Source organism: Magallana gigas, chromosome 2, assembly GCF_963853765.1.
Source record: "Magallana gigas chromosome 2, xbMagGiga1.1, whole genome shotgun sequence".
Classification (NCBI taxonomy): Eukaryota; Metazoa; Mollusca; class Bivalvia; order Ostreida; family Ostreidae; genus Magallana; species Magallana gigas.
The window spans coordinates 1,755,720-1,779,173 of NC_088854.1; the positions used below are offsets into that span (position 1 = coordinate 1,755,720).

The following is a 23,454-nucleotide window of genomic DNA, read 5'->3' on the forward strand; positions in this document are numbered from 1 at the left end:
TTAAGAATATATATAAAAGTTATATTCAATCTGTTGACAAACATACAAAACATACTTGTTCAAAAATAAACGTTCGAATGAAACATAACAGTTAATGTACGATCAAATCAAAATTGGTCCAATTGAACATCGGAAGCTCACAGTGATGTCAATTTTACAGTCATATTTTAAGTGCTGAGTACATATTTTCCTCTTGTTTCCTTTGCATCGTTGCCACATAATCATTGTTATTCCTACAATAAAGATATATATGTGCAATTTGTAAATCACATTTAATAAAACATCGTTAGGCGCAGGTATTTACAACCCGCTGACATTTTTTTATTAAAGAGGATTCGATGGTCGTGACCATTTTTGACTGTATTGATCTTCTTCAGAAGAAGAGCTCTATATAAAAATATATGAAAATAACAAAAATAACAAAAGGTAAAATATATGGAATTTTTTTTACTAAAAATTAGTTCATAGCAAAACAAATTATGGCTTTAAGTAATCGGGATTTATTGGATTTGATCACGCCCCGATCGAAATTATTCACCCAATCGCAACTTCTCGGGCCTTTCCGGCAAGCTCGGAAAAACACCTCGAATGTATTAACTTCACCGGATGTTAGAATTTTATACAAAATGGAGTTGCTTCCCATTAAAATAAGTATCGGCTAGACAGTCTTGTATGTCGCTTCTGTGCTATATTTTAGTGTATATCGTTTACTGTAATGAAGTATAGCTCACATCTCAACAGATCGTAAAATATAATGTGTTCTATTTATTTCAAGTTTTACAAAAAGGGGGGTTGTCATGGACGCCTAGGTAATACATTCGAGGTGTTTTTCCGAGCTTGCCGGAAAGGCCCGAGAAGTTGCGATTGATTATTCACCTTATATAATACTCAAAGAATGATTCCTTATTCCTTAGATAATACTTAATTCGCTGTATAGGGTTATTTAATACTAGATGCACTGTATAGGGTTATATAATACTAGATGCACTGTATGGGGTTATATAATACTAAATGCACTGTATAGGGTTATATAATACTAAATGCACTGTATGGGGTTATATAATACTAAATGCACTGTATAGAGTTATATTATACTAAATGCTCTGTATTGGGTTATATAATACTAAATGCACTGTATAGGGTTTTATAATACTAAATGCACTGTATAGGGTTATATAATACTAAATGCACTGCATAGGGTTATATAATACTAAATGCACTGTATTGGGTTATATGATACTAAATGCACTGTATGGGGTTATATAATACTAAATGCACTGTATGGGGTTATATAATACGAAATGCACTGTATTGGGTTATATAATACTAAATGCACTGTATGGGGTTATATAATACTAAATGCACTGTATGGGGTTATATAATACTAGATGCACTGTATTGGGTTATATAATACTAAATGCACTGTATGGGGTTATATAATACGAAATGCACTGTATGGGGTTATATAATACTAAATGCACTGTATGGGGTTATATAATACTAAATGCACTGTATGGGGTTATATAGTATAGGATTATATAATTCTAGATGCACTGTATAAGTATAATTCAGTGACAGTTATTATTTATATTCTAGGGATCTTTTCTCACCTGTTCACATCTTGTACATCATCTGGAATTAATTATATCTGATCAGTGAAATATCGTAAAAAATTATCGATAACATATAAACGAAAGTGAAAAACATATATTATATTATCTAAATCATAAGATAATTTTATGTCTCTGAAACATGTGCGAATTATGGGGACCAAATTTGACAGATAGCATATAAAAACTCATAGAAGTGTATGATCAGTTATATGAAGGGAGAGAAGCAGTACTTATAATGTAACTCACCCTCAACCCTTTTAATTTTTTCACCTTTAATTAGGTAGCTAAACACAGTTTCGTATAAAATCCAGGGGGTTTTTCCCCAGTGAATAGCATGATGGGTAGGGATTTTCCTGCTATTTTTGTGCGGTATACATGAAATAATTTCTTTTTTATTTTCAGTTGCATAGAATATAGTCTTATCTTTAGAATAGATGTAAAAAATATGCAGAAATGTTTTTAAAATTAATTTTGTGAGTCTCTGATATAGAGGGAGGTAACTCGATAAACATCCGGATTTTACATTTGCAGAATTTGATGTCTTGAGTAGCAGGTAATATAGCTCTTTAAAAAGCTGGCGAATGTACCCTAAAATAACATGAAAACAAGACCTTAAGACTTGCTCTGTGAAATGCTTAGAACTTGAAATGGCTGATTTGGTTGCAATTTTGTGTTAGGGGGTGCTAAAAATGAATGGGTGTAGAGCAATTTGGGGCATTATCTCCCATATTTACCCCATATTTCCATCGTCTAATACACCTTATTATTTATTGATAAATGTGTTATCTTTTAATATTTACAAAATTCATCATTTTATCTTTCCTTTGATATATAGATATATATGTAACACATTTTAACAACATTTCTTTATAGGGGTCAGTTTTGCTTGTCCCTCATGTAATGACGTCGCGATAACGTCATATAGAAAACTGTGTTTTGCACCCTTAAGGTCTTCCGTTTCCAACGGAAGACCTTACTATTATTCTGAAAAATTTTCAAATTTCTTATTATTTTTTTCTTCTTCTAGACGCCAACTTTGATCCTGAATATCTCGCTCGTTTGTTCACCGATTGTTTTGAAATTTTCAGGACTGATAACATGCCGCGTGATGTTGTCGTTGCATATTTTAGTTAAGGAAAATCCCCATCCGGTTTTGAGTTATTCCCCTTTTAGTAAAATTTAACGACTTCTTTTGTCCAGGGGGGTTTAGCTATAACGATGACTGGCAGAGTCTCAAAGATGGGCTGGTTTGGAAGCTAATACATTGAATTTGTGCGAGATATATTTTATTTATTATTTAAATGCAAATACATGGGGTGGTATAGATGTTGAAACAAAGGTAAGAAAAAAATTCAAAAAAATTCGCGTATTTTCCGTGTTAGTTTTTTAACTAATAAAAATTTGTTATAACATGTATTTTAAAATATCTTGGTCTTACCAAGACCTTTCATTCGGTATACAGAAAAAGGGGCTGGCCCCTATAATTAGGGAGTTAGATGCGTCAAAATTTTCTTGTCAATAACTTGTAAAGGAATTAAAATTTCTAATGCATTATTGAGGCAAAGTTGTAAAGAAATTAATTTTGAATCCTTCCGTGGTATTCAATTTAATGTTTTCGTAATTTATAGCCAGTATTTGCAGAAACAATTGTTGTCAGTTCGGTCCATTTTTGAGGGGGTGTGCACGTTTAGGAGGTTATGAAAGGGCTTTTTGTAATGCACTAACTGATACATGCAGCGCGCAAAAATAATTCTACATAAAGTTCCCAAATGTTTTTATTCATATGTACATAATCATTTCATAAAGATGAACCTCTTTGACCTTATTTTTGTTGTTTGTTTCATAACTGTGCCCCTTTCTATATTTAGATGCATTACGAGACTCAGGTAACCGATCGATAGAAGAGTCGCTAGCTGTATTCAGGCCGTCGCCTTGACGACAGTGCATATGCTTGTAGAGCTGGACGTACACATGTTTAACGCCCCACTGTGTCATTTTGAATTGTTTCAGTACTGGGAGATGTGTTAATAAAATGGTTCGAATGCATGGTAATTAAACTCAACTTTTCTACAGTACGTATACACGGCCGTCATATAAAGCACAATGTGTATTACTGACATGACAAATGTACGCTGGCAATTTAAACGAACGCGGGATTGCTCCCGATAGAACATTTCTTTTAAAGCAAAACAAAATACTGATTTCCGATGGATATAATATTATCATCGTGGAGATGATTTTATAAAGTGAACTTAATATTCGTATACGATAATATTTGAATCCAAACCCGCAATTTTTAAGTAACGGGTATTAGGGATATTAATTATGACTTGCCCCGCGTTTCACGTTTTTTACTTGCAATGCATCTACAAACGAAAATACCAAACAACCTTCGGCAGCAATTTATAAATTATTTATTACATACTAGTACACAATATTAAAGAGATAATTAACTAAATTGTGCTTTATAATTGTACTCGCTATCTTCCGTGGAAATAATGGCATGGAAAAAATGTTGTTCAATGTTCATCAAAAACGATGTAGCCTTAGCAATCGAAAATAATTAACAAACTGTATATTGATAGATTGACACATTAACAAACATTCAGACCCGCAATGTATTTTTTGCAAATTCTATAAAATGTAGACTCAATAAGTGAATTTTTCCGTTTGGGGTATTTTGAATCACATGTGTACGCTATGTGTACATGTACATATAGATTAATAGCCATATAGATAAACACTTTCAGTGTTGAATTTTTAAAAGATATTTTGTATTTGCAATGCAATGCAATGCAAGGGCTATTAAATTCGAACAATGTACATACGGTAGGGATCGAACTGATACTGGTTCTGCTTGTTCTACAAACAGCGAATGAAATGCAAAGTATTAGGGTGTTATTTTTTAAACAAATAAGTATTGCTCTCTTAAAACCTTACATTACTAAACAAAGTATTTCATCGGAAGCATTATTAGTTACCTTAGCTGCATATATGTAGCTCTCCGTCTGGAAAAATTGAGTACCATCCGAAATTTTTCATACAAGGGCTATACAGACTTGCAGCTAACATTACCTTAGAATTTGCCGCTGTTCATAAATTCATTAAAAGACGCGCAGATTCAAGTGGTTATATGTCGTTTGATATGGGATTTATGATGTCTATTTATATTATTTTAATTAAGGACAGACGAGACCTTCCTCAATTTTATATAATTTTCCTTGATATTTCATTCCTTATTTATTAACATTTAAACCTGTTAATTCCAAAAAATTTAGAGTACATTACCAGACTCGTTTTGGAGCTAGAATATTTCGAACTTTCCTTAAAATAGCACGCAAAATGCATTTGAATGCTTATAAGTAAAGTCATACTATATATTTTAATTTGAACACTTTATATTCAAACCAAAAAAATCATATTACATAAAGATTTAATTATGAAATAACAAAGTGGAAATCTTCACATTGTGGAGATAGGAAAAAATGGAAGATACATGAAGGTTGCGTCTGACCTTAATATTATACAAGCAATAGCTTTCCAAAAAGCTTGCCTGACTACCCAAATTTATTCAATGGAAGCATGCATGTATCAATTAGGCTATCTTATAAGAAATGAAATTTAATTTTCGCTGCGGATCATAAATTATTAAACTGAACGTGCAGAGTTTAGAAACAATTTCAATCTTTTTCTTCGATCGAGTGCATGTACCTGTACATCACTGGAAATTAATTTTAAATCATCTTAGGAATGTACATGTATCCAGAGGCGGATCCAGTAATTTGAAAAAGGGGGGGGGGGTTGTTCCATTTGATAAAAACCAATATGTGCAAAATTCATCATTTGTCAATAAACAAGGACTTTTTGAACGTTTTCCGTGCGTATACAACTGTATTTAATAAACATTTATCTCATCACTATTTAATTCACATCTATTTCAACAGCAGAGTGCACTGCATTATTAAGCGTTTTGCCGTTTAGGTTTAGGTAAGGAAGATTTGCATAATATCTAACCTAAAAAAAACTCAAGTCTCCAGCAATGAGAACGTGCGTCTATGTTTGATAGAAAAGAAACACTAAGAAACAAAAAATAACTCAGAATAATTACGACAAACTATTATAAAAATTGATATTTTGGTAATTTTTTTATGTCTTTGATGTTTATAAATTCTGAACTGTTTATCGATTTTGGTGTTTTAAATAAAGGTCTAAATGATAGGATATGACAAAAGAATGGGAATAATTTATCTGCTGAATAAATGATGCGTGTGTAATACAATGGTAAAAGCTATTGTCGTCCCAGGGAACTTGATGTGACCTCTGTAATGGGTGCGCTACATCATCTGGCACTAGTACAAATGCTATCATATTTAGAAAAGTTTTGGAAAGGTGGGCATTTTAAATAAAAGTAAATATTCCAATTATATGAATTTATATTTGTTTCAATTAATCCAAACTGATGATTCTTTGTTAATGATGATAATCCAACACAAACTATTACTTACATTGTACTACTTAGACAATGTGTATCATCTTGTTGCGATGACACCTCCCTCTTTTTTCTTTTTTTTTGACCTTTCAAATATGGCAATCTATTTTTAAATCAGGATTACACACGTGCAATGTGAAAAGCCCTTTTAATTGAACACTCTTGCTCATTGTTGCTTATTACATCCCATATAACGTTTTCATCAATTATGAATATAAATGTTGACACATTAAAGATGCATCGTCAGGTAATTATTAATTCAAGCTTGTGGGTGCCCCCCCCCCCCCCCCACACACTTTTTCTCACAGCAACTTATTTTTTTAAAAATTTACTTATAAAAAATTGAATTATCAAGGATTTAAAAAAAATTTATATAAAAATAAGGAAATTAGGATTGAAATTGAAGTTATATACATACTACGCCAGCCAGCCCCCTCCCCCCCCCCCCCCCCCCCCCCGGATTAGGATTTTGAAGATTTTGAGAAAGTTTCTTTTTTTTATTTTTAATTTTTTTTTTATTGCTTGTCAAGATTTTTTGAATGAGTCTGCCCCCCCCCCCCCCCCCACTTTCAAAAAGGATGCTACGTGCCTGCATAAAGATAACAATATTCAAGGGCCTTCCGTCATTTTCAAGCCATGATAAACCTGATAAAAAGGACTCTCAAAATAAGAAAATAGACGCAAAGTAAACTGCATTCACGGCATATGTTCACATTGTATGATGTGTCTCAAAATTCCTATTTTGGACTCGTCCACTATAACTACGAAAAAATTAATGAATGAGACATTCTGATTCTGGCGCGGAGTCTTGTAAATGAAATTTCCATTGATCTGAATGGATTTTTCCGTGAGGGTCGGGGTAGGTATAAAAACAAATTTAATTGTTCAAAGTTTTGAATTGTTAACAACAATATATCAGATCGAATGTTTTAGAACGATTTATAAATCCAAAGTACAGTCATTTTTAATCGGTTGACGCGAGAGCATATGTATTAAGTAGGCGGGCATCCTTACACCCTATTAATTGAAGACAAATGAAATCGCGTCCAGCAGAACTCCCTGGCATTTTAGTGTATGTTATTATGAATTTATGATTTTGTTTGTTAATAACAATTCAACATCAATTATTAATTAAAAATGTACACTCTAGTACGCTAATACACAATTTTGTTGCGATGACCCCCCTTCCCCCCGGCCATTATACCTATTTTTAAATCAGGATTACACACGTGCTTGCATGTGCAGAAGACAATCTGGAACTTAACTGATAACTATATCATCTCTTTGGAAATTTATTTCTCCGTAAGCAAATACGTGTAGTAACTGATACATGCAATTGTGAAAACCATAGAGGAATGCATGATCTGCGCATAATAACTAACTGCTTGATACAATATTTCTTTTTTCCAACATGTTTTAAGTCAATGATAATATGAAAATATATGATTGACTTCATAACGGAAATTACTCATTTTCTTTATTCCCCTTTTCAATAAACAAAACAAACCAACAGACCAAATTGATCCAGATAAATGTAATTATCAAAAATAAACCTAAAAAACAAACTACACTTTCATCCTTCACCCACAATATTGCCTTTTCGATATTTGTCATCGTGGTAGATCCGTGTAACAATCTATTAAGTAGGTGCTTGCACGACATAGAACCGACCCTTGCTGATCAACATTTTCATTAACGCATATAAAGGAAAAAAAATATTTAGATTTTTTCTTGGATTTATTTTGATGTTAATAAAAAAGAGAAGAAATTAGTTCTCAGTCTCACTTTATGCTTGTTTGTTAGCGGTTAATCTAAGTTCATTTTGTATATCCTTTTGTAATTTAAAAATATGCGATGTAAATCTTTTTTCCATGCAATATTTCGTATAAAACAACGAAGAGTAGTATCTTGAAACTTCATTCAAAATTTTATTAGACCTTTAAATTGTAAAATGCTAACATGGAAAATTGTGCCCGATTTCTTTTTTTTTTTAAGGTAAAACTTTATTGATTAAAAAAAACTGATTCTTTGAGACAAAATAAATTGACATAATCAGTTTGACATTCTCTAAGTGCAGGTCTGTAGCTCTTAGTCTGAAAAAGAATCGGATGGACGACCTAGGACCCAGATCGTCCATCCAAATTTCTTGAATATTGCCATTTCTTTCGTACGCGGACGCATGTTGGCCGAATACTCACCGAGACTAAATGGTTCGTATTTTAAGTTTTAACTGCGTTTAAAGGTAATATTGGAATTCCGATAATTTTGAAAATGATTAATTAAATAAACATGGTTAAAATTACCGTTAAATTACCGGCATCGGTCTTCCCCATGCGCGAATCTAGAAGAGTAGGGTGAGGGTTCCAGACCCCACCCCAACCCCCGCAAAATTTCTTTCCATTACATGTACAATATAAAATTACAAAAATATGCCTCGGACATCCCCAGGCAAACTCAAATAACCGTCAGACACTCAACCCCCACCCCAGGAAAATTTTTCTTATCCGCGCATGCCCCCCTCCCCCCCCCCCCCCAAAAAAAAACAAATTAATTCTTCAGAACCCCCTGTAAAATTTCCAGGATCTCCGCATACATTCTAAAAGATTCATTGGCCCTTGCTTTTGATAAAAAATGCGAGTAAAATGTTTGGTCTTTTTACGTTCATACCGGTCATACCCACTGTGTGATTATAATCGTCGTCCATATTCTGTGTATATTGAGTCAATTATGATGATTAGATAAGTTTCTCAAAATAAAATGCACATGCAAAAAAAACAACATGCGGCGATTCAAACTTCAGACAACTTTTAAAGATCTGTATTTGCTTATATACATGTACTTTGTTTCTTTTACACAGTGTTTATACATCTAATATTGCACCATGGTCAGGTATCAATTTTTGTATTACGTCACAAGTATGACGCAGCTACGACGGAAGACCTAATCGTTGCTTGCAACGAGCTCGTCTCTAGTTTATCAATAACATTTTCTTTCATAGTGGTATATGCATATGATAGGGAATATCGTACAAATGAACTCAAAGTTTTGTTTCCACTCTAAATTCATAGCATATACACTCTGCTCACGACTACATAATGATACATTAAATACATCAAGTGTTAATGTAGGGGGGACATAGTGATACTATTATTTCCATGGATCCTAATGCTCTTTTGTACATAAATCAACTGTGTAAAAACACAATGCTATTTTGAATTACGATTACAAGTCATACATTTTTAAAAATTAAAACCTAATTTTATCTCCCAAATAACCCCTAATTACATTCAGTGGTTTGTAATCATGTAGGTATTAATTTTGTCAATGAATATTCATGAACTGACCTAATTCTGCATAGCATGCTGCGTTGTCTTGGGAATTACAAACAGCAATCGGGTTTCCGTTGGATCTGAAAAGTTGTTTATTGCAAGTCGTTTATTTTTCCTTCACAGATTATCTATATTCTTATTTCTTAATATGTGTTGTTAACAACATTAAATACATACTTACCTAGCCTTTTGTCCTAAAAGACAAAATGAAAAACAAATTCATTCAAATCCATGCATATTTGACTTATATTTTTCATTCATCAAAGATCTTACTTTAATGTTTTCAAAATGTCAAATGTAGACTTACCCTTCTTAGTTACGACAATGAGAGTGAGACCGGCCACGAGACAAAGAAAACCAATCACGGCTAGTCCCACACTGGCCAGGAACAGGGGGTCTACCAAATGCCACGATATGTTTAGTGCGTGTAGAAAACAGTGGAATGTTTCACGTGAGTGATACATTCTATTTAATGCTCTACATGTATAAGTTACCGGTATCTCAATGAATGGAAACAGGTATCACCTCACCTTGACACGAGACGATGAGTATGTATAAATTTTGTTTAAGGATATAAGGCATTACCTTTCATTGTTTTTCCCATTTCGTCTGTTTGTTTATCTGTGCTTTCTACGAAATTTTGAGGACCAACTTCACATTTGTTACACGGTCCTGTCAATGACATTGGCGAAATGAATTTGAATATCTCAAACAGTTCAATGAATCACGTTGTCAGGCAGGTCTAGATGATTCAATTCGATTTTGGTCGAAAATTATGTTTCTGCTTTATGTATACAATGTTTTAATTGGGCATTTCTACTCGTCGACCAAAATTTGAGTGTCATTCGTCGTGTTATAAGCGAGGTACAGAGCTCACAATTCTTTGTCATTTAATCAAGCTTACATCATGTTTTTGTTTACGTTTTGAATGTTGAAGGGCAAAAACCAGTTTTAGACCTTAATTGAATGTAAAACGCTATGAACTATTTATTCAGCTTAAAACTAATAAGAAGCGAGAGAAATTAGCTTGAAGAGAACCTTTACAGGTATGCTACACCAATGTAAACAAAAACAGGGCACGAGTCTTGTTTACATGACAAGAAATTGGGAGCTCTGCTTCTTGCTTATGACTCTACGACTGACACTCAAATTTTGGTTGATTATTTAAATGCATTTTTAAGCATTGTAACCATTATCACTGAAAAATAAAATTTGACCAAAATCTTGACCACGCCCCTTTAATCTTCCATTACATGTGCGCTCTATGAGGTTTAGTGTGTGCAACCCAATAACCAGCAACAGCAACAGATTTATACTTCAAATGCAATAATCCATGAAAAGAAATAGTTTTTCGAAATACAGTTAGGCGAGGAGTGGATTTCAAGGAGAATTGTTACTCATAGAAAATTATTTAAAAGTCAGAAAATCAGCCAAAGAAGCTTTAGCTTTGTAATCGTTTAAACTGTCCGCAGACCTTGTAAGTTGATAGATCTTGTGCAAGGATCATTTAAACAGTAGGATACATTCAAATTATCGTAGATGTACCTTGGACACATGTGGCCCTGTCACTGACATCATCGGCCCTTGTTTTGTTCTTAAATATAAACTGCATCTCGCACCGGAAGAGCCGGCTGTCAGAGCACATGACGTTACTGGCGCTCACGTGAACTCTCAGGTAGGCCGCGTCAACCGTGCTCATATTTCCTGAAAGGCAAACATACTTTTTCTTTATTAATTGGACTAAACTGATTCGGTACTATTCAAATTAAATATTCACATACAGGCTGTACAGTTAATAAGTTGTTTATTTCGACCTTTGTTCTACTATTCCACGTTATACAAATCTTGATGCGCCACGGGTACAAACAACCTATATAGCAGGGTCTAAAATCCCACTACAGGCGGACGGCTTCCTTTCTGTTACACCTTGCCTTTACACATCACTATATAATCCATATAACAATGTTTACAATCCCATCAAGGAGTAGGATACCCATTGCACAGTGTATATAATTCCACACGACACTGTATTAATTCCTATATTTAGCTGTAATCATTCATAAACACTAATATACCCAGTCCTATATACTAATGTAAACAGTCCTATATACCAATGTACAAAGCCCCATATACTATTGTACAAAGTCCTATATACCAATATACACAGTCCTATATATTAATGTAAACAGTCCTATATATTAATGTAAACAGTCCTATATATTAATGTAAACAGTCCTATATATTAATGTACACAGTCCTATATCGTAATGTACACAGTCCTATATACTCATGTACACAGTCCTATATACTCATGTACACAGTCCTATATATTCATGTACACAGTCCTATAAACTAATGTACACAGTCCTATATAATATTGTACAAAGTCCTATATACTCTTGTACACAGTCCTATATACTATGTACACAGTCCTATATACTTATGCAGACATTCATGATATAAATGAGTACAACCATTCATAATAGATAAAAAAATCATGGTAGACATATACCCGGTATGTACCACTATATCCAATCCAATATATCAATGTACATACCCCTATACATGTATTCTAATATGTACCATCTTATACACAAAAGAACCCAATCCTACATATCATTTATAACAATGAACACAGTCCTATACACCACTGTACACAATCATATATACCACTGTACACAATCTTATATACCACTGTACACAACCTTATATACCAATGTACACAATCCTATATACCAATGTACACAATCCTATACACCACTGTACACAATCATATATACCACTGTACACAATCATATATACCACTGTACACAATCTTATATACCACTGTACACAATCTTATATACCACCGTACACAATCATATATACCACTGTACACAATCCTATATACCACTGTACACAATCCTATATACCACTGTACACAATCCTATATACCACTGTACACAATCCTATATACCACTGTACACAATCCTATATACCAATGTACACAATCCTATATACCAATGTACACAATCCTATATACCAATGTACACAATCCTATATACCACTGTACACAATCCTATATACCAATGTACACAATCCTATATACCAATGTACACAATCCTATATACCACTGTACACAATCCTATATACCACTGTACACAATCATATATACCAATGTACACAATCATATATATCAATGTACACAATCCTATATACCACTGTACACAATCTTATATACCACTGTACACAATCCTATATACCAATGTACACAATCATATATACCAATGTACACAATCATATATACCACTGTACACAATCTTATATACCAATGCACACAACCTTATATACCAATGTACAAAATCCTATATACCAATGTACACAATCATATATACCAATGTACACAATCATATATACCAATGTACACAATCATATATACCAATGTACACAATCCTATATACCGATGTACAAAATCCTATATACCAATGTACACAATCTTATATACCGATGTACACAATCATATATACCAATGTACACAATCATATATACCAATGTACACAATCATATATACCAATGTACACAATCCTATATACCAATGTACACAATCATATATACCAATGTACACAATCCTATATACCAATGTACACAATCATATATACCAATGTACACAATCCTATATACCAATGTACACAATCCTATATACCAATGTACACATTCATATATACCAATGTACACAATCCTATATACCAATGTACACAATCATATATACCAATGTACACAATCATATATACCAATGTACACAATCCTATATATCAATGTATACAATCATATATACCAATGTACACAATCATATATACCAATGTACACAATCATATATACCAATGTACACAATCATATATACCAATGTACACAATCCTATATATCAATGTACACATTCATATATACCAATGTACACAATCCTATATACCAATGTACACAATCCTATATACCAATGTACACATTCATATATACCAATGTACACAATCCTATATACCAATGTACACATTCATATATACCAATGTACACAATCCTATATACCAATGTACACAATCATATATACCAATGTACACAATCATATATACCAATGTACACAATCATATATACCAATGTACACATTCATATATACCAATGTACACAATCATATATACCAATGTACACATTCATATATACCAATGTACACAATCCTATATACCAATGTACACAATCATATATACCAATGTACACATTCATATATACCAATGTACACAATCCTATATACCAATGTACACAATCATATATACCAATGTACACAATCCTATATACCAATGTACACAATCATATATACCAATGTACACAATCCTATATACCAATGTACACAATCATATATACCAATGTACACAATCATATATACCAATGTACACAATCCTATATATCAATGTATACAATCATATATACCAATGTACACAATCATATATACCAATGTACACAATCTTGTAGAAATCTATAAACCACTGTACAATTAAGGTGGTATGGGACACCTCCATATTGTTACGTACTTCCTATCAATATAAACATTAAAATCAAGTATAATTTTATAAATTTTTTTATTTCCCAAATTCGTTACCAAGCACAGTTATGAGCGTTTACTACAAATCTTTAAGTCAAGGTCCGAATGCTGTTGGGGCTTATATGATTTTTTTTGTAAAATTTGAAGATTCTGAAGTATTTTGATTAAAATGTACTTTTAACGATTACTTTGATATCAACCGGTGTCAAATGTCACTTTAAAAGTTTTTCATCTTAATCACTTACCTGTGATGATGTACCTGTCGGTTTTGGCCGGTCCTTTCTGTAAGACATCTGACCCGTTCTTTCTCATGATCCTGGCCAACTTGGACTGCATGGTCCCCAGTTTGGCGCCATCCCCTTCAACATACACTCGGATCATCTCAATTCTTTCTATGCTTCCTTTGTAAGCAGCGTGGGGCTCACACACTACGGAGAGACTCTCATTGCCGTAGGTTATTGGTGTCCTCATCCCCACGTCCACGTAGGCAACAGCTAGAACATGACAAAAAGGAAATAGGTTCTATCAAAGTGTAACCAAATATCTCACGCAATCGATTAAAGTCTGTTTCGCGTGTGTTCCTTAAATTGGAGAAAACGGTAAAATTGGTTTTAAATTGATGACAATAGAAAATTTTTGCATTTTTTTTTGGGGGGGGGGGTATTATGCGTGTAGGGGCTGAGACAAAGATTGAGTAATGAAACCTATCAAATGAGAGTCTCTCCTTGCGAGTAATTTTTACACAAAAGCCACTGCAATGGGAGTCTCTCCTTGCGAGTAGTTTCTACATAAAAGCCACTGGTATTGTTAAACTTTTTGCGATGTTTTACAGTTAGTATACATATTAGATATACAGTTTTTTACAGTTGCATGGCTCGTTCATTACTTTCTTTCTCTACAAATGTTTTTGTTGGGTTTTTTTTTGCCTTTCTGCAAATGGAAAATTACACAACTTAAAAGTGGGCCCGGGTGTGTGGATACAACGTATGTATTTATCATGCAAAAATAAACAAATAAAAAAACCCGAATTTATTAACCAGTCAGAAAACAACAAGGTATAAAAGAAAAATAACATATATCGTTTACACATTTGATCAAATTTAAAATACATTTTACTGACTGATCAATTATCTCCAAAAGAACGATTTTAGAAGGAAGCAATGTATTTTGTAAGTTTCTAATAAAACTTATAAATATTTTCTCTCTCTCTCTCTCTCTCTCTCTCTCTCTCTCTCTCTCTCTCTCTCTCTCTCTCTCTCTGCAATTCACAACGGTAGTACCGTAAAACATATAACTGTTCACAGTCTTTGTTGAACATCTAGAATGAAATATACCGCGATACAAAACACCAAAGTAGACCATAGTAACTTAAGGTTTGAAACACTGTCTTCAACCGCGGAGAGAGACTTCGAAGAAATGATAATTGTTTTTGTAACAACGTGTATGCTCGTGACACTCGTGTGTCCTGTCATATTGATATGTATATTATGTTAATGTTTTATTCATAAAATTACAATAAAATCATTAACGTTTTTTTCACACCCTTAATATAAAAAAGAACAATATTCAATAGATATCAGGATTGCATTGAGTTCACACTAATACGAAAGTACTGCAAAAATTAAAGTGTTAAATAAGGAATGCTTCAGTAGGATAAAGCTGTAAAAAATACTAAAACATGATCTATGTACTATTGCTGCTGTTAAATAGGGTCACTCCTTTTGAGCAAGCACTTTAACAGCACGACAGTGCTATACAGTATTTTGTATAGTACATTAGAAATAAATATCACAAACCAATAACAGAATGTTCAAAGCATGATTATTAATCAAAACAGTCAGCATTAAAATTGCAAATGACTTTAAGTATTGTTTGGCCCAGAAAGATTATCTGATAAATGACAATTTGTTTACTTGTTCATATTCTCTATTTGAAAGCAGTTTCATTCATTACATGCTCCGACAAAAGTGGAGAGGGGGGGGGGGGCAAAGCCATGATATTTCCAATTTTATATATGTAAAGTTAAGAAAAGTGTCTGCTGCAAATATAGTGGGGGAGGTAGAGCCCGCCCCCCCCCCCCTCGATGCTACAGTGTACGTGCCTGTGATGTGTGTACCCTGTGTGCTCTGGTCAGTATTACAATGTCGCAAAGACTGAGGTTTGAATGAACTCATCCATTAGCATAGATCCAGGGGGAGGGGGTCAAATGAATATTTGGACATTTGTAACAACTACATATATTGTACTTTAGATCGAATCTATCGAATTAACACATACACCTGACAAGTAATTGTTTAATGTACATTTACTGAGACAGAGACGGTCCAATGATACCTCTCCGTTTAGTTTAATGGTGGATATTTTAGATTGTATGGAATAGTGTTCCCTATGCAAATGTCAATACGCAAATGAGCATCGAATTCTTTTTAACTGACAAAAGTACGCCATTTCATTTATCTCCTTTTATAGTCTACCGTATCATTTCTTTTATCAATAAAGAAATTCCTTCTATTTAGGCATCTACTAGTGTTGCTTAGTACACGTCATTAGTGATCTTGTTTCGTAACAGACATCGTGAATTACTTTCTTACCTGATAAATAGGCGAAACTTGAGATGTAAAGATGAAGACGTACCAACCACATTGTTTGATCGTCTGATATGTACTCTTCAACAATTCAGACAGGTTGAGTCACTCTGATTATGGATTAGTTAGCGCAAATCGGAAGCTAATATTGTAATATAGGAAGTGTACATTTTATCTCACTATTAACCTGTTAAGTGTTAACAACAGAGAGGCCCACGGAGTGTAGTACCACTCTAGGATCTCGTACAACAGCGCGTGCGGATGGTTAAGTCGGGGACCCTATGAGGTTTTCAGAGTCACAAAATTTTTAGAGCACCTTTAATTTGACCTTGGATCCTCCCACCCCAAATGAACCGAGCTTCCTTGGAGTCGTAAGAAGAAATATATCGAAGAAATTTGCTTGTCCGTGAGAATGAAACCCATATCTAATCATGTACCATTCTTAATCGACTTTTTGATCAGCTTTTGGGCGCTGTAACCGTCATCCTTACTCTGTTCCTATTGCATTAAACGGTGTACGGAGAACTCCCCAGAATTCCTTTTATCTTTGAATACAGTCTTCTTAAAATTGGACAACGGCGTTGGAATACTCCAATGATTGATACCATGCATCAAGAAACTCGGCATCGCCGACAAAAAAAATTCATCGGTATATATATAACAAAACACCTATGACTATTCAAACAAATGTAAGTTTATTGCCCCCTCCACCCCGACAGCATTTTTTCCATTGCAGATGCAATTTTTGTGCTTTAAGGATGGATTCTTTTCATCATTTTTTACCTCAAGTGGGTCTCCATATATGAACATGTCGTAAAATTCAAACTGTTGCAATTCACAATGAAACAACATTAATAATTATGAATATATTTCATTTCACAAAATAATAACTTATTAAATGTGTTGAGACCAAGGAAAAAGTAAAATTATGTCGTTTACGACATGCCGTAGTCGGCGCGAATAACAACAAAAACAAATGGAGAGGGGGAGGCCGAGATTGAAGGGTCGTTTTGTGTCAAAACGACGGGAACGCAAATACGACTCCATAAAAAGGGGGATTCGACAGAGATGGGAGAACACAAAAATAGCCGAGACACATAGCTATTCAAAAATCGCTTCCACCAATGAAACAATTGAGTCAGACGACTGTCACTCCGTTGACAATGTTCCAGTAGATCTCGAAGAGGTTGAGATTGTTTACACTGGAAATGTAAGTTCTAACTGCTTATATATTGAATATATATGAGAAAAATGATATTTACGCATTTTATGTTCAATAGTATCATAACATACACATTGCAAACTCTAACATCGCTCATACTGTATTTGTTGTATACCGGTATATCGCCACTGCACAGGCAGACGACAGAGATAGCGTCATTTTTGTTGTTCTCTAAATAGATTGCAATATGTAACACATACCATGTTTATTTCTCTCTGTTAAATTTGTAAAAAGGTAATAGTTATCCAAATTATTCCAAGAGAAAACGATCAGAGAATAATTTCCCACTGTTTACACTTTATCATGAAATATGGCGGCCCATACGGATAAAAAATAAGGCATTATAACCCCCCCCCCCAATAAATCATACAATACTTAGTATATATTAAACGTCTTGGGTGTATATTTCAAAGTCACAGAGATACAAAACGAATCATTTACAATTTTTATGATAAGATTAGTAATATTAAAAGATTTAATTTAACTCTTTATAAATTTATTCCTTGTTTGTTATATAACCCCCCTTTTTAAATTTTATGGTCATAAAACTTTAACTAGCACAGTAAAACCTTTTTTTATATAGAATTACCTTAAGTTTATAAGAGATTTGTATTAAGATGAAGTAAAAAAAAATTAGATAAATTTGAAATTTTTATTTACTATTAAAATTGTCTTAATCTTTTTCATTTTTCTTTTTCAAATTTAAGTCAGGTCGCATAAGTTTATTTTTTAAGGTAAAGCAATATGGATTTTAAAAGTTTAAACCTTCACTAATACACAATTATGATGGATATCATAAGTCAGTTTTTTAAATTCATATATATCATTATACCTATAAGTATTTTTTCATTAAAATTTATATATCAAAAGAAATATGCATACAATGAAGAATTTGAAGGAAAAAATGACAAAATACAACATCGGAAAAAAATAATTTTAACCAAGATCAGAGTTTTTGCATAAAGAAATCTCAGAACAAGATTTTTTTTTCAATTAAGGTAATAGACTCCCCTCGTCTTGAAAAGGACTGGAGATGTGGCCGTAGGTTGATTGAGCTTGGGGTACTTGCTGATGGCTTGTCTGCCTGCAAGAAATGCGGCTTACCCTTACAACTTTCCCACTGCCAAGGAATAACAAACTTTGGTCTTTCAGCTATGCTCAAAATACCTTGCATGAATTCTGCTTGCAAAATGATCAACAATGTTCCAACAGGAAAAAGGCATAATAAAATTTGGGATGCCAATACAAAGTTAGCAGCAGGTCAGTATATTCAATGTACATTGGATGAATAAAAATTGACAAACATTCAAAACAATAATGATAACTAAGTTTAAAATAATGAAAATTGTATTCAAATGAATATTATATTAAATAATTGATGGTATGTATTTTATTATTGGATTATTTTTCTTTTCATGTTCTGACAGCTGTACAACACACTGGGATAGGCTTTGACCAGATAAGTGGAATACTGGCTGAGCTTAACATGCCACCCATCAGCAGAACACTACTAAGCAGCAGACAAGTAGAGATTGGAAAAGCTACAGAATGTATTGCTTCCTTATCGATGCAAGAAGCTCTAGAAGAAGAAGTTATGGCAACAAACATGTAAATTTTTATAATTCATGCACTTAAAATTGATATTATATAGGCATATGGTCATAAGTAATTTGAAATAAGTCTGAATTGCCCCCCCCCCCCCCCCACCCCCATGTACCCTTTTAAAACTACAAGAGCATGTTATAAATTCTGAGTTTTAAACAGAGATACATTTTACAAAAACATAAAATGATATTATATATATATATGGCTGTTGAATTATTAAGAAATGTTTATTATATATATTATATCTTCCCACAGAAAGAAACAGTCGTCCAGCATAAGTGTCAGTGTAGATGGGGCTTGGCAAAAGCGCGGAAGTGGCCGATCATATGATAGCCTTACAGGTAATATTATACAATTATGGAGTCTTTACGATTATCATATGGTTTGATATTAAAAAAAATTACTGGGTCAAATGTATTATTTATATCATACCTGTATTTGTAATTGATTATCGCTTTTTTCATACAAAAATAAAGTATGAAATTTTTAAATTTATTTCTTGATAAATATATTACACTTGATTATGTAAATATTTTATTATTTATGTGAAAGTTTATATATAAGTTGATATATATGTTATATACATACATGTACTATAAAGAACTTTACAGTTTAAATATGTCATTCCTTGTAGATGTGAATTATCTATGTTATTAAAATGTAATATGATTTTTTATAGCCAAAATTTAAGAACACTGATTTTCATCTAAATTCATGTCTAGGCCATTGCTCAATGATGGGTGTAGAAACAGGGAAAGTCATCGATTACAGTGTCCGTAGTAAAACATGCAAGATTTGTGAGAATGCGGAAAGGAAGAACACACCACCTGCTCCACATGAATGTACAAGAAATTGGACAGGTAATGTCACTTAGAAAACTTCAACAAAATAATTTAATTCATGCAAATATTTAAAAGCATACCTGCAGAAAAATTTAAGCAATGTGAAATACTTTACTTTAAAATCCTATCCTCTTTCTAAAGTCTAAGGGAAAAGAGATATATTATACTTTTTAAGGAAAAAAAGTTTTTTGATATTAAAAAAGAATGTTATATTTACAGGAAGCTCAAAGTCCATGGAGCCTGATATGATAGTGGAGATGGTAGGAAGGACACTGGAGAAAGGAGTAAGGATGGAAGGACTGGTTGGGGATGACGACACAACTGCTATCACGCGAATCAACAAAGAATTAGATCCAAATATCCAGAAACAGTCCGACAAGAACCATGTAAAAAAGAACATTGCAAATTCCCTGTACAATCTTCAAAAAACGCATAAAAGCCTCTCCACTAAAATCATAAGATACATTCAGAAGTGCTTCAACTATATGGTTTCTCAGAACCAGGGTAGCCCAAGTGGAATTGAAAAAGGCCTGACTGCTTTGTCCTTTCATCCCTTTGATAATCACAAAGAATGTGATAAACTTTGGTGTCACCATAAAAGAGACCCAACCAGAAAGTTTACATCCCTCCCTTATGGTCGACCATTGGAAAATAAAGCTCTGCAGCAAGACCTGGAAGGCATTTTTAACAAGTTAAAGAAGCATTCACAGAAATTAGCCAATCTTGGAAGCACGCAACCAAACGAAAGTTTTAATAAAACTGTGGCATCCAAAGCTCCAAAAAATCGCCTCTTCAGCAGAACAATAACATACAGAGTAGCAGCAAGTGTAGCACAAAAAAATATTGGTCAAGGCTATCTGGTGCAGGCAAGCAAAATTTGCATTAATTTAGAAAAAAATTAGGCTTTGATTACTTTCGGTATGAATATATATGTATATACTAGTGCAAGAATTGGAACTATGAATTTAGCAATTCATTCTTTATAAATTAAGTCCCTGTTTTTATCAATAGGTCAACAAGAAGATTGGCATTTCCCCGGGCACCTATACAAGGAGGCTAGCTGCTCTCAAAGACAGAATAAATAGACGGAAAAAAGCCATGTCGATATCCAAAGAAGCAAAAAGAAAAAGACTGCACCTGAAAGCAGAGAGGTTTGAATGAAATATACCTTACCATTACCATAATGTTAATGTATTTGATTTTTTTTACAAATAGAGGTTGCGTAAAGATACGCTAATTAATGCATGCATGCCAACCAGTGTCGAGACTTAATATGATGACAGTGAAATGATATTTTATGCTGACAATTGTATGATGAACAGTTTACATATACAGTATACTCTTAATAATAAGTGATAATCTGATTATACCTGAATTCACATACAGTATAGATTTTTTTTTATTCATAGAAAACAAATGACTGCAGCAAGGGAGATTAGAGAGGGTCCTACCTATTGCTCAGAAATAGCCTTGCAGACCCCAACTGGTATTGGTGAAATACCACCACCTTTGAGTATACCGTCCTTTCAGCCGATTGAAAATTTAGGCATTTACCAGCACGTCTACTTTGACCTTGAAACAACAGGGCTAGGTTTGTACTGCGTGTTTACATAAACACAAAAACAAGTACACAAGGATTTCAAGTACATGCAGTCTAATATAATTTTAAGATCTTTTCAGCATGTGATTCTAATTAATGTCTTTTACCATACTAAAATGATGTCCCATATCGAATGTTATTTTATTGTCTGGATGATATGCTTTGAATATAAAAATGGTAGATATTGAAACTGACATGCTTTGTCAACTGTAACGGTACCATTGTTTAAACCTTTCAGCCAGAAGCTCACACATCACACAAATTGCTGCTGTGTGTGGATCAGACAGATTTTCCCAGTACATTTTACCAAAGATCCCAATCACAGACAAAGCTACTGAAGTCACTGGATTAAGAGTTATTGATGGGAAAATGTTTCATGACGATAAAGTAGTGGATGCTGTACACTTGGTGGCTGCTGTTGATGCACTTTTGAATTTCTTCACAAAATTCCAGTCAAAAGTTGTTTTAGTTGGACATAATGTCAAGTCTTTTGACTGCCATATTTTTCTGAACTCTCTGCAAAATTGTGGTAAAACACAGGAAATTGGTAACTGTGTTGCAGGGTTTGTTGACACAAAACAGTTGTTCAAAGTTTTTGATTCAAAAGTTGGATCATTTTCCTTGGAAAATTTGTACAAACGCTATGTGTGCGAACCTTACAAGGCTCATGATGCACTAGAGGATGTTTTAGCGTTACAAAAACTAGTGACCTCTGTAGGTGTGGTTTTGAGTGATCCGAAGTATTTGTCTTCTTCATTCACATTTTCAAATGCAGTTGATAGCCACTCTTATAGTTTAGAGGTACGCAAGAACTTGCCCTCCTTAGAACATTTGATATCAGAAAAGATAGTTAGTAGACACATTGCTAATAGGATTGCAGGGTGTGGACTTTGTTTTAGTTTTTTACAACTTGTTTATAACAGAGATAGCAAAGATGGAATATACAATCTGAAAATGTGAAAAAAGCTCCACGTGTTACAAAGTCTTTAAAGATATGTTCATCTTTAAACAAATATTTTTCATCAAGTTGTGAAAGTTAAGATTCTAGACTAGTGTTTTGAGTGTACATGTACTGCATGGTTAATAGTAGTTACATGTAGCATTTGTTTAGCATTTTTTACACTGATAACCAAATCAGCCAAATTTCATTTTAAACATGAAAATATAATTTCATTCTACATTTTGAGATTTGTGATCATTATATAGTTACATGTATATGTACAGCTAAGCTAGATGCCATATATTATTTAATACATTTTGTAGATATAATTAAATCCATTGTACATTTTGAGATTTGTGATCAATATATATTTTAAGTACAGCTAAGATTGCCATATATAAATTGTATTTTTAGCCTTTTTTTAACACTGATATCTGCCAACCATATCAGCCAACTGGAAGATAAAATTTCATGGTACATTTTGAGATTTGTGATCAAGAAAAATGTGTAACTTTTTTAAAATCAATTAATCTTATAAATTTTGTATCAGAGGAAATTCGGACGGAAAATTTACTTTTTATTGACTTGAAACATGATAATAACAGCATTAATTCATAATATCACATTTTATAAAGAATATATTATCCAACTGCTTGTCTGGCCTT

At 33.2% G+C, this 23,454-nt stretch overlaps 2 protein-coding genes and 1 pseudogene across 4 annotated transcripts; 2 read left to right on the forward strand and 1 right to left on the reverse strand.

The window, feature by feature from the left end:
- LOC105325314 (uncharacterized) lies at positions 1-16,747 on the reverse strand. 3 transcript variants are annotated; one of them, XM_034444544.2, is made up of 9 exons: positions 16,587-16,747; positions 14,241-14,489; positions 10,977-11,135; positions 10,017-10,103; positions 9,739-9,828; positions 9,613-9,625; positions 9,447-9,511; positions 1,611-1,632; positions 1-233 (listed from the first exon to the last, which is right to left on the reverse strand). In XM_034444544.2, exons 1-9 carry the CDS (start codon positions 16,636-16,638, stop codon positions 161-163), a joined length of 810 nt encoding a protein of 269 aa, XP_034300435.2. In that variant the 5' UTR covers positions 16,639-16,747; the 3' UTR covers positions 1-160. The 3 variants fall into 3 exon arrangements, 2 of the variants coding, with proteins under 2 accessions (XP_034300435.2, XP_065930523.1); XR_010710597.1 differs by having other exon boundaries at positions 206-233; positions 9,609-9,625; XM_066074451.1 differs by lacking the exon at positions 9,613-9,625 and having other exon boundaries at positions 117-233.
- Positions 12,962-14,149, forward strand: LOC136271830 (uncharacterized; annotated as a pseudogene).
- Positions 16,748-18,433: 1,686 nt separating the features above from the next.
- On the forward strand, positions 18,434-22,809 carry LOC117688428 (uncharacterized). Its single transcript, XM_066074358.1, has 8 exons — positions 18,434-19,062; positions 19,230-19,410; positions 19,663-19,748; positions 20,130-20,267; positions 20,469-21,115; positions 21,261-21,400; positions 21,659-21,840; positions 22,088-22,809. The coding sequence occupies exons 1-8, from the start codon at positions 18,957-18,959 to the stop codon at positions 22,807-22,809; spliced, it is 2,202 nt and encodes a 733-aa protein (XP_065930430.1). The 5' UTR covers positions 18,434-18,956.
- The last annotated feature ends 645 nt before the right edge of the window (positions 22,810-23,454 follow it).